Raw genomic sequence first — 15,672 nt, forward strand, 5'->3', positions numbered from 1 at the left:
TAAATATATGCATATATATGTTAAAATAAAAATATCGATAAAATCAAGTTAATCCATCAAATTGAGTCAATTCAATCAAATCGAACCGATTAAGTTGATTTTGATTTTGAATTGATTAATAGTCATATGTGTGTGTTTTAATAGTTATAAAATATATTATATTATGTAATACTATATAATATGGTAGACTATATAATATATTAATTATTATAAATGTATTTTTTATACAATATAGGATTAGGGGATAGGATTCATATAATTTGAACCTGTGTTAAATGAGTGTCTGACAAAATCCTTAATCATACTCCATACAAATATATCATTATATCAATTTTTTAAAGGAACCAATTTACACATTTTCAAAACTATCAGAATTTCAAAGGATATTTACATCGATTTGTTATTCAAATCTTAAAACATAAAATCGGCTAATACCACCATTAATCAGTTTTTCTTTTATGGAAACAAATTGCTTTCATTGTTGACCTTGAAAGGGAAACGAAGAAAGAAATGAAGATCATTGGAAAATGGATTCCATTTTTCATACAAAATTATGGGGTAAAAATGTTTCCAAGGTTAGAGATTATCAACTTGGAAGCAAACGGATTATGACTGATAAAAACTTGGTATTACAAAGCCATTGATTTCAGTGTTTTGAGGGAACTAGATCAACTAGAACAAGCATGACCATCACTCAACCCCTCAACTGGAACAGCATATGGAGAATTCCAATCTGCATCGAAGATTTCTTGAAGCTGAGCAACAATGGCCGGATTATACGTCCCGAAGCTAACACCGGCTGTTGTGTAGAAATAATCCCATATAAGATTGCTGGTGCTAATGTGACCACGTATGTCACTCACCGCATATTTACCATGGTTGACTCTGGTGAAAGCCGGATAGAGATTTCCAGTTTTCTTTCCATTCACGATAGCCGGTCCGGTCATGTTGTAACCTGGCACCTTGTAATACTTGATCTCAACTTTGCCGGAACATTCGTTGTTCTTTGAAGAAGTGCAAAGGACATTGGAGTAGAGAAGTGATTTCAAGTAGAGATCAGTGTTGTTTATAAAATGTGCCCAGTATGCTACAAGTATATTCACTTTTGCATGCTTGGAGAACACAACCTGCCATTGTTATAACATCATTAGAAGACTTGTAGTGTTTATGAAGTTACAAGAATTTAAGCATGGTTCTGGATGTACCTCTGATAGCAGTTGAAAGAGATGACCAATAAACCGTTCGGTCCATGTATTGGATTGACCAGCCAGTCCATTGTACTAATCCTAACGGTCCCTCCGTCAGAGACGGATTTAATCGTATCCAGCCATCCTTGTTCATCAGGTTGGAACCTGCCAAATGATAGCTGCAGACAACAATTGGTATCAAATTGGATGATGCATACAAAACTAATCACTCAACACCACAAGGCTAAAATGAAATGTACAGGCCCATTTTGACCTAACCCATTTCAGCCCAATCTACCCAAATTTACCCATTACAACAAACCTAAAACCCAACAGACCCAACACCCAAATAACCTAACAACCCTAGCCCAACAAAATCAGAAAAATGAACAGCAAAAACAAACCCTAGGTGCGCCGCACCTAGGGTCTTCTGACTTCGGCCGCCGTCAGCGCAAATGGCGCACCTGCCACCGTCCCTTCCATGCCTCCATCACGTCTCTACCCACCTGCTCCACCGCCTTCAAATGGCCTGCAAGAAAGGACAAGAAATAATATAAAAACATTGTAAAATGGCTATAAAAAGCCATTCAAAACCATTGTAAAAGGGGCGGTTTTCCCCTCTTTAAAAAACACTTTCAGAAATCAAAAGGAAACAAAAAAATTTTAAGGTGATTTGCGATTCTCCTGTTTCGGATTTATTTATTTTTCTTTTCCTTTTTCTTCTCTCTACATCTACAAATAAAGAAACAGAAAAAGGAAACGAAACGGTACCTGAGTTACTCCGCTTGCGTTGTCGCCGGAGTCCGTCTTCGGGTCTCCGAGATCGGACCCCGAGGGCGACGTTTGGGGGTTTCGCTCCTCGGCCCTACGAGTCTAAAGCCCGATCCTTAGTTGGTCCCTGAAACGGGGTTAAAAACCGACCGTTTAGAACCCCCGACCACCGCATGTGGTGGGGTCATGGGTGGCCCGTTTAGCCAAAGGAAAAGGCGGGCTGAGGGTTTCTTTTTTTTTCTCTGAAGTTTTTTTCTAAACAATGAAAGAATGAGTTTTAAAAAAAAATTTGTCTTAAATAAGGTTTTCAAAACGGCACCGTTTTGATAGGGTCAGGACAGCCCCAAAACGACGTCGTTTTGGGCTCCTGACCCGAGACCCGACCCGTCTGCCTTGGGGGATCCGCGTGTTTTAACGGAAGGGCTAATTGCGCGTTTAGCCCTTCCGCTTTTTAATGCTTTTAAAATTAGGTTTTTTTAATCTTTTGAATTTTACCCGGAACTTTATTGCGTTTTCAATGTAGTCCCTTCTGAAACTACGTCGTTTTAAAGGCGAAGGACAAATTTCATCTTTAGTCCCTCCATGTCTCGCGCGTGTTTAGAATTATCCCTCCCTTTTTATTTATTTGTGATTTTACCCGAATTTTGTTAAATTTTTAACTTAGTCCTTTTGTTATTTTGTTTATTTTCTTAATATTATATTATTATTATTATTTCCTCATTTATATATATACATACTTATATATATTTTATATTTTATAATTTTTATATATATTTTTATATACATATACGTGCATATACATACTTACATAAACTTTTATATTTAATAATTTTGAAATACATACATACATATATTTTTCATATTTTTATAAATTTATGTGCATACACACCTTTTTTATATAACGTATATACTTATATTATATATATACATATTATTTTATAATCTATATACCTATATATGTAAATGTTTATGCTTTTATTTTTTATAATCCATATACATATCGTTTATTTATTTTCTTCATTTATTTATTTATTTGTATGTCCATTATTATTATTATTTATTATGCTTTATATTGGTTTATTATTGTATATACGTGATTGATTTTATTTATATATATAATTTCTTATTTACTTATATTTTGTTTTCCTCGAGATTATTTTGCTTACATCATCATCATTCCATTACGCTCATTTCTATTTAGATTTCAAAAAAAGAAATTTTAAAAAATATAAGTAATATTCGGTATTTTGGATCTTCGAGAGAATCGAGCCCTAACGTATTGGGTTCCGACTTTCTTCGTTGAACTTAAATAATCGAGACTACTCTTCAAAAATGATAACAAGCTCGTTATGAAGAATTCAATACGTTGTGTCCTAACGCATTCGAAACGAGAATTTTTCGAAATAAATGTAATATTCAGTGTTTAATATTTTGATAAATTGTGCCCTAACGTATTGGGTTGCGATTTCTTCATTTGATTTAAACAATTGAATATTCTTTTAAACTTTATTACACGAATTTTTTTAAATATCGGGAATTAAAAAAGGATCGTGTCCTAACTTACTGGTTGTGATCCCTTTTTAATCCAAGATAATTAAATATTTTCTAAATAAGCACTTTTCATTCGCGTATCGGGAATTCGAGACATTGTGTCCTCCTTACTGGAAATGATTCTCTTTCTCGAATAACGTGAAATACCCTCCTTTTCTTGAAAATTTTCAACGTTTTAATACAAGGATCGTATTTTTTAAAATTCTTCAAAGTTCTCAATTTTCAACATTAAGACATTAAGTAATCAACTAGGTACCAATTTTGGGCGTATCGAGGGTGCTAATCCTTCCTCGTGCGTAACCGACTCCCGAACCCATTTTTCTGAATTGCGTGGACCAAACTTGTTGTTTTAATAAAATCAAATTGTTTATTAAAAACAACCACTTTCGAGGTGATCCAATCACACCTATTAAAAAGGGATTGGTGGCGACTCCTGTTTTTTTCGTTTTCGTCAAAACCCAAGTCGACCCCGTTTTTCATCCAAAAAATGGTGTCAACAGCTTGGCGACTCCACTGGGGAAAAATACGAGAGTCAAGCCATGTGTTGATTGCTTTTTGTCTGTTGTCAAAGATTGAAAACTTGACACAATCCTTGTATTGCATTTCATTTGTCTTTATTTCAGTTTTTATCATCTTGTTTGTAATTACTGCGTTTAGATGTATATTTCTGCACATTGCATTGCATGACCGTTGGTCACACCTTTTTAAGTGGGAGTGAGAAACTACGCCTTCGTGAGGTTTTCACCTCCGCATGGGATAGTGAATCGCTTCCGGGATACATCCGTACCTATGTTTTCGTGAGATTTTCATCTCCGCATGGCCATAGGGAAATGTATTCCCCTGAACTGAACTCAGTCCATATGAGCCTATAATGGGTGAGGATTGAGGAATCTGCTGGTTCGGGTACCCGTACTTTAGAGCCAAACCTCATATAATGGACTTCAGAACACATCCTAAGTGGAGCCACTCTAAATCCCTAGTGACTACCCGACTAGGTACTTTTGTTTTCCTTGCTTACTTCTGTTTTGTGCTAACCCCTCTTGTTGTGTTTTGGTTATGATTGCATTGCATCTGCATTTTAAGAAAGAGATATTGATTCAAGTTTGATTACTAACTTAGAAAGTTTGTCGTGGAATACGAATTCCTTGATAAAGTGGAAAACAATACGACTGCCTGAATATATTCTGAGAAACACAAGAATGGCGATGGAAGAGTTCGTGACCCTGCTTCGTGGCCTGAGGATTCAAGGCAATTGTCTAAGAGCGTTCAACATTCCACCCCTTAAAGAGCCGGACGAGCCTTATGAGGACGGGCAGGTGATGGATTGCAACCAAGATCAAGAGTGGAGCTAGCAATGGCATCTATTAGCAAGATTACCTCAAACATGCGGATGAAGAAAAAGACCGATGTTGTTTCTTGGAATATGAAGGTGAAGCCGTACATGTATCCATTTTATGTAAGGGAATTTGCTTTCTAGAAAAGTTTCCTAAATGTAATTGAATCAGAATCAACGTCTCTTTAGGCATTCATTTCATGCATTTGCATTACATTGCATCATATGCATTAGATTTTCACGAAGTGACCCTAATTATGTAAAATTATTTCAGCTAATCTGGAAAACCAATCAACCAAACATCCTTACGGTACTCGTCGCAAAGCCAAAGAAATGGATCAAAGATTAGAGAAACTGGAGCAAACGCAAAAAGAGATGCAAGACCAGTTACAGGTGCAAATGAAAGAACATATGGAAAAGATCCAGAAAGACATGGCACAAAAGATGAAGGAGTCTCAGGACGAACTAATGACTAAATTGACGCAATTAATAACCAAGGGAGTGGATAAAGGGAAAAATCCTGTGGTTTGCGATGAAGAAGGAAACAATGATGAGCCACTTTTTTCTCCAGGATACACGCCACTGCAAGCGCAAATTCAGATTGAACCACATCCACGAAGATCTTCTGTTTCAATTAGGCCTCAACACTTTCAAGGTGACGCTTCAATACCGAAGAACCTTCAGGTCAGATCTGGTTCTAGTCCTGACGATAATCTGGTTGTCCCGGACTTCGATGAAGTAGCGGAGAAAGACAAGATGAAGGAGGAGTTACCAAAGCAGTTTGAGGAGAAATGGAAATGGATTGAAGAGAAGTTTAGGGTGATAGAAAGTATCGACGGCTATAGTGGAATAGATGCGAAAGATCTGAGTTTAGTTCCGGATTTGGTGCTTCCTTACAAATTTAAGATGCCGAAATTCGAGAAATATAATGGGACCAGCTGCCCAGAAGCTCATATTACTATGTTCTGTAGGCGTATGGCCGGATACGTCAACAACGACCAACTGCTCATACACTGCTTTCAAGATAGCCTCACAGGGGCAGCGTCTAAGTGGTACAATCAATTGACGCGTATCCAGATTAGTTCTTGGAGGGATTTAGCACAAGCCTTTATGAAACAATACATTCATGTAGCTGATATGGTCCTCGACAGAATTACCCTTCAAAATATGGAGAAAAAGCCTAATGAAAGTTTTAGGCAATACGCACAAAGGTGGAGGGAGGTCGCTATCCAAGTTCAACTGCCACTTCTAGAGAAAGAAATGACGATGCTCTTCATCAACACATTGAAGGCCCCGTTCATCACCCACATGTTAGGAAGTGCTTCGAAGAGTTTTTCAGACATAGTCATGAGCGGTGAAATGATTGAAAGTGCCGTGAGAAGTGGAAAGATTGATGCTGGAGAAAATAATAGGAGGTCAGACTTAAAGAAGAAGGAAAATGAGGTGAGCAATGTGAACACCTACAACAAATCGATTACATAGCCAAGAAAGGTGATTACTAGTCAGCAAGGTAGGCACTGAGAACCTTCAATTCACGCCAATTCCGATGTCATATAAGGAGTTGTATCAAAGCTTATTCAACGCACGTATTGTCGCCCCTCTCTACACGAAACCTCCACAGCCTCCGTACCCCAAATGGCACGATGCGAATGCACAATGCGAGTATCATGCGAGAAATACGGGGCATTCCATAGAAAACTGCATTGCCTTTAAGAAACTGGTTGAAAGGCTTATCAGTATGGGCATCGTTAAATTTGATGATTCCTCCACTGCGGAAAATCCATTACCCAATCATAATTGACGAGTGGAGTGAATGCAATGCACAAGCAACTGAAGAAGGGATCTTATTAGATGTTGGCCCTTATAAACCTGGGAGTGTTCTAAAGAAACCTTTGTAGTATTTAGAGCTTACTCAGAGTAATATTCAAAACACATTTGTTGCTTTCAGCCTAGAGCAACAAGAAGTCTTTTGTGAAAAAGGCTTATGTCTGAACGTCATTATTTTAATGGAATGCATCTTTGCGATCTTTTGAACTAATATTTTTTCATTGATTATTCTTTTATTCTTCCATCCAAATCATTCTTTCATTCATTCATAATCATACTGTGCAGATAATTATTCTTAAATTCATACATTCTTTATATATTATTTTGTACCTACAATAGGTCCCTGGATATCAACGACATGAATGACACTGCTACAGACTTAGAATCTCCTTTTGAGCGAGACATGTGTTTAGAGGGATCTCACGACTTTGAAGATGACACAGATCGTAGCTTATCTCCAAACTTGTTGAGGATGGTAGAACAAAAGGATAAACAGATCCTACCTCTCAGTGAATCATTAGAAATTGTGAGCTTGATGAAGACTAGAATTGACCTGCCTATAGAGACGGAAAATTCAAAGATGTCTTTGTATGATCATACCAGGGTATGCCTCGATTCTTATAATAAAACCTGCACAACAGCACGATGTCAGAAATTTACAGTGCGAACGATGCAATTCTTCGCCGGGGCAATGCCTCTCTCGTTGAGTCAGCATAGCTTTACCCATTTGAAGTTGAGTTTCCATCCCTTCAAGATGTTGTTAGATTTTATCCTGATTAAAGAGGAAGATCCAAATTTTTCTGTCGTAGTTGCGTCCCAAAAGGGCTCTATGAAAGAAATCTGGTACCAAAGAAGGTTTCTCACATACAAGATGAAAGTGGAAGATCTTATGTGGAAGACTTTAGAATAACATTGATTCTGGTCGAAAAGCATGACCAGAACTTGCCTAATCTCATGAATTCAAAAAATCAAAAAATCAAAAAAAAATCAAAGTCAAAATAGGAAAAAGAAAAAGGAGAGGCCAAGGCGAAAACCCGCAAAGGGCGCTTTGACCAAAGGTGGATCTGAGTTGAAAACCCGAAAAAGGACGACTCAAATTTTGAGCACAATGGGGCATGGACATCACCATTATCGAAGACTTCTAATGGGCATTGTTTCATTTTGAGAGGCTACTTCATGAGCTAAAGTCATCGTATACCGATACAGAATTTCAGAGAAGAGAGTATTGGAGAATGCATTGAGGTTAAACAATAGCACGATAGCTGAAGTCTCAAATTAGCTCAGAAGTGGACACCACGATTCGTCACTGAAGTTCCTAGAGTTGAACATCAAAAATTGAAGGAAAATGACTGAGACTTACGAGGATTGACGTGAGAAATTACCATTTACCCTCATTGTTTGTCGAACATCGGTACTGGGGCAACACTTCTCTTTTTGGTTTACAGGATTGAGGTAGTTCTACCTATTAAAATCCCCTCATTGCTTGTTGAAGGGATCCAATCGCAATGTGATCAGTTGGCCCTAGGAAAAAGGTTAAAAGCTATTCATCAGGGTCAGATGTACCATAAATAAATAATATGAGCCCATAATAAACATGCTCGTCTCAGAGAATTCCACAAGAGGGCTGGATGTTGAAAAAGATTCTTCCTTAACGAAAGGATTCTAAAGGGAAATGAATGCCAAACTAGGAAAGTCCCTATGTTGTAAAGAAGACCATTTTTAGAAGAGCACTGATCCTGAGTGAGATTGCTAATCCTATAAACTCGGATCCAGTCTAGAAACACTTCGTTTAAAGAAGAAGGAAGGACCAAGGTGAAAACCTGCAAAAGGGCACTTTGATTCAAAAAAAAAAAGAGAAGAAGAAGAAGATGAAAAAAATGAAAAATGAAAAAGTAAAAATGGAGAGGCTAAGGGGAAAACCCGCAAAGGGCACCTTAGGCCAAAGGGGATTTGAGTTGAAAACCCGAAAGGGGCGGCTCAAATATTGATCAGAATGGGGCATGAAGTGATCAGATTGGGGCATGTGGTGATCCTGCTATACCTGAAAGAGTAGGGCGACATCTTGGGGCATCGACAAAGTCCTGTAGATCTCCTAAACACATGTCAAACTCAGGAAAGTCTTCAGAAAGTTTGTACAGAGAAGTTCAAGCTGCGATATCTGGGGCACCTAACCTTTATACTATTTATATATTGAATTTGTTGTTGTTCTTGGAATACTTCATTCTTTTTCAAGATACGTGTTCCAATCAATTCCTCTTTTATTACCCTTGATAATTCATTCATTTCGAGCTTGCTCTCAAATCAATTCTATTTCATCCATTGTTATATTCTTTTTGCAAGTATGTTGCATTGGAATGATGATACTTTCACAATGAAAGTTTTGCATATTACTCTAGAAGTTTCTAAATAATATAGGAACCTGAAACAGGACTATCGTTTAGAACGCACCAAGTTTAAAGGGTGAAATATCTAAGAGGGAATAGTTTAAGTTAAAGGCTATCTTTTCAGATTTTGTTGTCCAAATATTGATTGAGCAAAATGACAAGATGTCGTGTTGGTGGCAAAGCTTCAATGAGCCAACAAGCGATGTTTACCAGGCAAAAGGAAAAGGTCTTCTGGGAGAAGAAAATTTTGCAATTGTGCATGAGCATTTGGTATGACACCTTGGGAATGAGGTAAATGACCAAAGAGTTTCACATTCAATATCATTGAATTGCGATAGGAGAAGATTGAGAAAAGCCATACCATTCTACCATTGGGTTACAATGGAAGATTGATGGTACAAATTTTATGTCCCAGTGGATTAAACTTTGACGTGCACAGTGGGGGGCAATCAGATTAAGTGTTTCTTTGGATATGCTAGCGGAGCAAGAAGGCGGTGCAGCACATCAGTCACAAAACCTTGATAAACTTCGAGTAGTGATAACCTAAGCGAGATCATTCTCGGAAAAATAAAATTCTGCATTCATGCAAACACCATTCACATATGTCAAGTTAGGAGCATTTGTTTCATTTTGATCATGTCATCCTAATCATTAGGCATAATTAGGTTTATTATACAGGTCTTATCTCCCTGAGATTACAGTGGAACAGACCAAAGAATTTCAGATCTTATCTCCCTGAGATTACAGCGGAGCAGATCAAGGATAGTAATCCTATCTCCTTGAGATTACAATGGAGCGGATTAAAGGATCTTATCTCTCTGAAGTTACAGTAGAGAAGATCACATCAGGTCTTATCTCCCTGAGATTACAGTGGAACAGACCAAAGAATTTCAGATCTTATCTCCCTGAGGTTACAGTGGAGCAGATTGAAGCCAGAGATCTTATCTCCCTGAGATTACAGCGGAGCAGATCGAAGACACTATCCTATCTCCCTGAAGTTACAGTGGAGCGGATTAAAATAAGAGATCTTATCTCCCTGAGATTACAGCGGAGCAGATCGAAGACACTATCCTATCTCCCTGAAGTTACAGTGGAGCGGATTAAAGGATCTTATCTCTCTGAGGTTACAGCAGAGTAGATCGCATCAAGTCTTATTTCCCTGAAGATGCAGTGGAACAGACTGAAAACAATAAGGCGTGTCTCCCTAAAGTTGTAGCGGAGCGGACAGAAGATAGTGATTCTTATCATGTCTAATCTTATTCCCCTAAAGTTGTAGTAGAATAGATGGAAGCGAAGTCACAAACATTGTCTCTCTGAAGTTGCAGTAAAGCAGGTTGAAGTCATGAATCTTATCCCCCTGAAGTTGCAGTGGAGCGGGTCAAAATGATGGACCTTACTCCCTGAAGCTACAATAGAGTGGATTGAAGCTACAAGTTTTGTTTTTTGGAAGTTACAGTGGAGTGGGTCGACGCAACAAGACACAGTGGACTAGAATAAAGTTACTTGAAAAGAAGCGTCAAGAGAAGTCAAGATATGGCGAGATCGGGCAAAATGGGCCTTTCTTAGTCTTTGCTCTATTATCGTTACACGACAACGAGCAAAGAGGGGCAGCTGTACAGGCCCATTTTGACCTAACCCATTTCAGCCCAATCTACCCAAATTTACCCATTACAACAAACCTAAAACCCAACAGACCCAACACCCAAATAACCTAACAACCCTAGCCCAACAAAATCAGAAAAATGAACAGCAAAAACAAACCCTAGGTGCGCCGCACCTAGGGTCTTCTGACTTCGGCCGCCGTCAGCGCAAATGGCGCACCTGCCACCGTCCCTTCCATGCCTCCATCACGTCTCTACCCACCTGCTCCACCGCCTTCAAACGGCCTGCAAGAAAGGACAAGAAATAATATAAAAACATTGTAAAATGACTATAAAAAGCCATTCAAAACCATTGTAAAAGGGGCGGTTTTCCCCTCTTTAAAAAACACTTTCAGAAATCAAAAGGAAACAAAAAAATTTTAAGGTGATTTGCGATTCTCCTGTTTCGGATTTATTTATTTTTCTTTTCCTTTTTCTTCTCTTTACATCTACAAATAAAGAAACAGAAAAAGAAAACGAAACGGTACCTGAGTCACTCCGCTTGCGTTGTCGCCGGAGTCCGTCTTCGGGTCTCCGAGATCGGACCCCGAGGGCGACGTTTGGGGGTTTCGCTCCTCGACCCTACGAGTCTAAAGCCCGATCCTTAGTTGGTCCCTGAAACGGGGTTAAAAACCGACCGTTTAGAACCCCCGACCACCGCATGTGGCGGGGTCATGGGTGGCCCGTTTAGCCAAAGGAAAAGGCGGGCTGATGGTTTCTTTTTTTTTTCTCTGAAGTTTTTTTCTAAACAATGAAAGAATGAGTTTTAAAAAAAAATTTGTCTTAAATAAGGTTTTCAAAACGGCACCGTTTTGATAGGGTCAGGACAGCCCCAAAACGACGTCGTTTTGGGCTCCTGACCCGAGACCCGACCCGTCTGCCTTGGGGGATCCGCGTGTTTTAACGGAAGGGCTAATTGCGCGTTTAGCCCTTCCGCTTTTTAATGCTTTTAAAATTAGGTTTTTTTAATCTTTTGAATTTTACCCGGAACTTTATTGCGTTTTCAATGTAGTCCCTTCTGAAACTACGTCGTTTTAAAGGCGAAGGACAAATTTCATCTTTAGTCCCTCCATGTCTCGCGCGTGTTTAGAATTATCCCTCCCTTTTTATTTATTTGTGATTTTACCCGAATTTTGTTAAATTTTTAACTTAGTCCTTTTGTTATTTTGTTTATTTTCTTAATATTATATTATTATTATTATTTCCTCATTTATATATATACATACTTATATATATTTTATATTTTATAATTTTTATATATATTTTTATATACATATACGTGCATATACATACTTACATAAACTTTTATATTTAATAATTTTGAAATACATACATACATATATTTTTCATATTTTTATAAATTTATGTGCATACACACCTTTTTATATAACGTATATACTTATATTATATATATACATATTATTTTATAATCTATATACCTATATATGTAAATGTTTATGCTTTTATTTTTTATAATCCATATACATATCGTTTATTTATTTTCTTCATTTATTTATTTATTTGTATGTCCATTATTATTATTATTTATTATGCTTTATATTGGTTTATTATTGTATATACGTGATTGATTTTATTTATATATATAATTTCTTATTTACTTATATTTTGTTTTCCTCGAGATTATTTTGCTTACATCATCATCATTCCATTACGCCCATTTCTATTTAGATTTCAAAAAAAGAAATTTTAAAAAATATAAGTAATATTCGGTATTTTGGATCTTCGAGAGAATCGAGCCCTAACGTATTGGGTTCCGACTTTCTTCGTTGAACTTAAATAATCGAGACTACTCTTCAAAAATGATAACAAGCTCGTTATGAAGAATTCAATACGTTGTGTCCTAACGCATTCGAAACGAGAATTTTTCGAAATAAATGTAATATTCAGTGTTTAATATTTTGATAAATTGTGCCCTAACGTATTGGGTTGCGATTTCTTCATTTGATTTAAACAATTGAATATTCTTTTAAACTTTATTACACGAATTTTTTTAAATATCGGGAATTAAAAAAGGATCGTGTCCTAACTTACTGGTTGTGATCCCTTTTTAATCCAAGATAATTAAATATTTTCTAAATAAGCACTTTTCATTCGCGTATCGGGAATTCGAGACATTGTGTCCTCCTTACTGGAAATGATTCTCTTTCTCGAATAACGTGAAATACCCTCCTTTTCTTGAAAATTTTCAACGTTTTAATACAAGGATCGTATTTTTTAAAATTCTTCAAAGTTCTCAATTTTCAACATTAAGACATTAAGTAATCAACTAGGTACCAATTTTGGGCGTATCGAGGGTGCTAATCCTTCCTCGTGCGTAACCGACTCCCGAACCCATTTTTCTGAATTTCGTGGACCAAACTTGTTGTTTTAATAAAATCAAATTGTTTATTAAAAACAACCACTTTCGAGGTGATCCAATCACACCTATTAAAAAGGGATTGGTGGCGACTCCTGTTTTTTTCGTTTTCGTCAAAACCCAAGTCGACCCCGTTTTTCATCCAAAAAATGGTGTCAACATGAAACATGAAAGCTGATTAGCATATGGGATCAATCATTCAATAGTTGTATGCAATCCGAAGTCTCTAATGCTGGCTCGATCGAGCGATGCGATCTGGTATGAGAGTTGGCCATTTACCTCTGGCGGAGAGAAAGATAGATAGCCTGATTGAGGAACTGAACTGGTATAACCATATCCAGGAGCATCAATAATCAACTTCAATATTTTAGGGTCCGATAATGTAGGATAGCCGGCAACGTAAGGAATCTCCTCGAAACGAGGAAGTTGTGGCCTGAGATTAATAAGCAAGGTCGTTAGCCCGGAAGTACAATTGTGACTCCAGCACCATACAACTTCTTAAAACAAGAACAAAGTTTAAAAAAACAAGACTGCTAACATACGTGCATCTCATGTCAGATTCAATGAAATGTGACCAACATGGAACTTTTCTTTGAATCTGCCATTGTTGGTCTAAGATTGTTGTTGTGTAAGCTGAATCATCAAGATGTGCAAGTCTCCATAGGTTGTGAAAATAGACCCCAACTTTCCTTGCTACTTTAGGACAACCAACAAGATAAATTCCAACTTCCTTCACCTGTAACCATCAACACAACATGTTATTCAAACAGGAACATGATATAATCTTTGCATATATATAGTACCTGAGTAAGAGATTTCCAGTCATTGTTTGCAGATCCTATATATACATCTCTATTATCTGATATCCAAACTTTGGCATGAACAATGCCTGAACCCCACCATTTATCAAGTAATAAAGTCACACTCTTGACATTTGGTCTTCTTGCAGCTAGGCTGGATGGTTCTTTGGTATAGTCAGGATATACTCCAGAGTGCTGTACTAGCCTGTGAAAAAGGTAACTTATTTCTCTGTATATCTATGGATTTTGCAGATACAAACCAGCTTCAAATTATAGACATTGATCAATGGAACAGTTAATTTCACAATGGGTTTCGTATTAAAAACAATTATTTCTCTGTATATCTATGGATTTTGCAGATACAAACCAGCTTCAAATTATAGACATTGATCAATGGAACAGTTAATTTCACAATGGGTTTCGTATTAGAAACAATTATAACATATGTATATATGTGTAAAACCTGATATCAACATCACGATCAGCAGCATTTTCCAGGGCAGTATAAACAGAAAAACCTTGATGGGCACCAAAACGATGCATATCAGCCTTTGAGTATCCATAATCCCCCGAACGAGAATCCTCTGGATGAGCTTTCAATTGCCAATATTGAGCTATTATATCAAGCTTATCGGTTGAATTGTAAGCCAGCCACTTAAAAACATCACCTATTAATAAACCCAGAGAAAAGAAATCAGTTTTCGTCTTCACTTTGGGGCAGAGTTTCTTGTAGAAGATTAGGTTTACCAGTGGAAAGAACACCAGGAACTGGAGGGAGATGGGGCATGTCAGTTGGGATGGATTGGACCAACCAAGCTTTGCATCGTGGCAGTGACTCAGTGAAACGTGGGTGAGTCAAGTTGACCACCAAAAACAACAAGAATGATACGATGATACTGTACCTGAGCACCATGTTGATGTTCCCCCACTTTCTTTTCTCTTGATTGGATCGTTTCCTCACTTTCTGGGTTACTTTCTGGGCTTTTGATTTTTTGGGTGATTGAATTATCCAGAATGGAAAGTGAAAGGCTCCAGTCTAGCCGTCCAGCGGCAATTATAGAAAAGTCAAACAAAATATGAAAGGAATCATGTTGCCTTAATATCCGTTTTAATAGATTCTTTCCATCTAACCAAACAGAACCCCAAGAAGAAAAAATATATAATAATAATACAGGTGGCTTGATCCTTTCTTTAAGGAATTCATTTATCAGATTTTTCACATGGGCATCGTACTGGTTTTCCAACGCGAAGGAGTGAAGTGAACTCTTTTAGATAGTCAGCTTGAAGAACACGAGTATGTTAAACAAAGTTGAAAGACAAAACTAAACCGATGTCACAGAAGGGATAGTTCCAAATTGCATGCGAAATTGTAGAACCATATCCATTGTTAATGGAACTATTCAACAAGACGAAAGAAATACGCGTATACATATGTGTGTATATATATGTCAATTTTTTGAGAAATTTCAGGAAGCTCCATGGAGGGGTGATATACATGGAATTAAAATTGTTGCATATTGTGTGGTGATAGTTATATTCCATGTATACATGTATATGATGGGATGTAAGAGGAGGGAAATTTCCAATGGAATATGTAGTCACCATTTCCAGCATATTGTGATGAACAAGAATTTCGTGGCCATGGGTTTTTGCTTCTTTTAACAAGAGAGACCAATAGTTAGTGTTCATGCATAGGTTGCCTAACCATATTCATTCTAAGTAATCTTTACTTTAGAAATGAAAACGGTCCTTATAATATCATTTTTTAAATAATTTTTTTAATTTTTTTAATTATAATCAAC

The 15,672-nt window shown here is 37.1% G+C and overlaps 1 protein-coding gene across 1 annotated transcript; it reads right to left on the reverse strand.

Moving 5' to 3' along the window:
• Window positions 1-520: 520 nt before the first annotated feature.
• On the reverse strand, window positions 521-15,048 carry LOC121231998 (phospholipase D Y-like). The gene is given in 8 exon segments (XM_041117245.1): window positions 521-1,129; window positions 1,206-1,264; window positions 1,266-1,366; window positions 13,350-13,503; window positions 13,613-13,806; window positions 13,874-14,075; window positions 14,334-14,538; window positions 14,618-15,048. Coding segments are annotated over 8 exon segments (1,542 nt in total). The 5' UTR covers window positions 14,784-15,048; the 3' UTR covers window positions 521-668.
• Between the last annotated feature and the right edge of the window lie 624 nt (window positions 15,049-15,672).

Source organism: Gossypium hirsutum, chromosome A07 (genome assembly GCF_007990345.1).
Source record: "Gossypium hirsutum isolate 1008001.06 chromosome A07, Gossypium_hirsutum_v2.1, whole genome shotgun sequence".
NCBI lineage: Eukaryota > Viridiplantae > Streptophyta > Magnoliopsida > Malvales > Malvaceae > Gossypium > Gossypium hirsutum.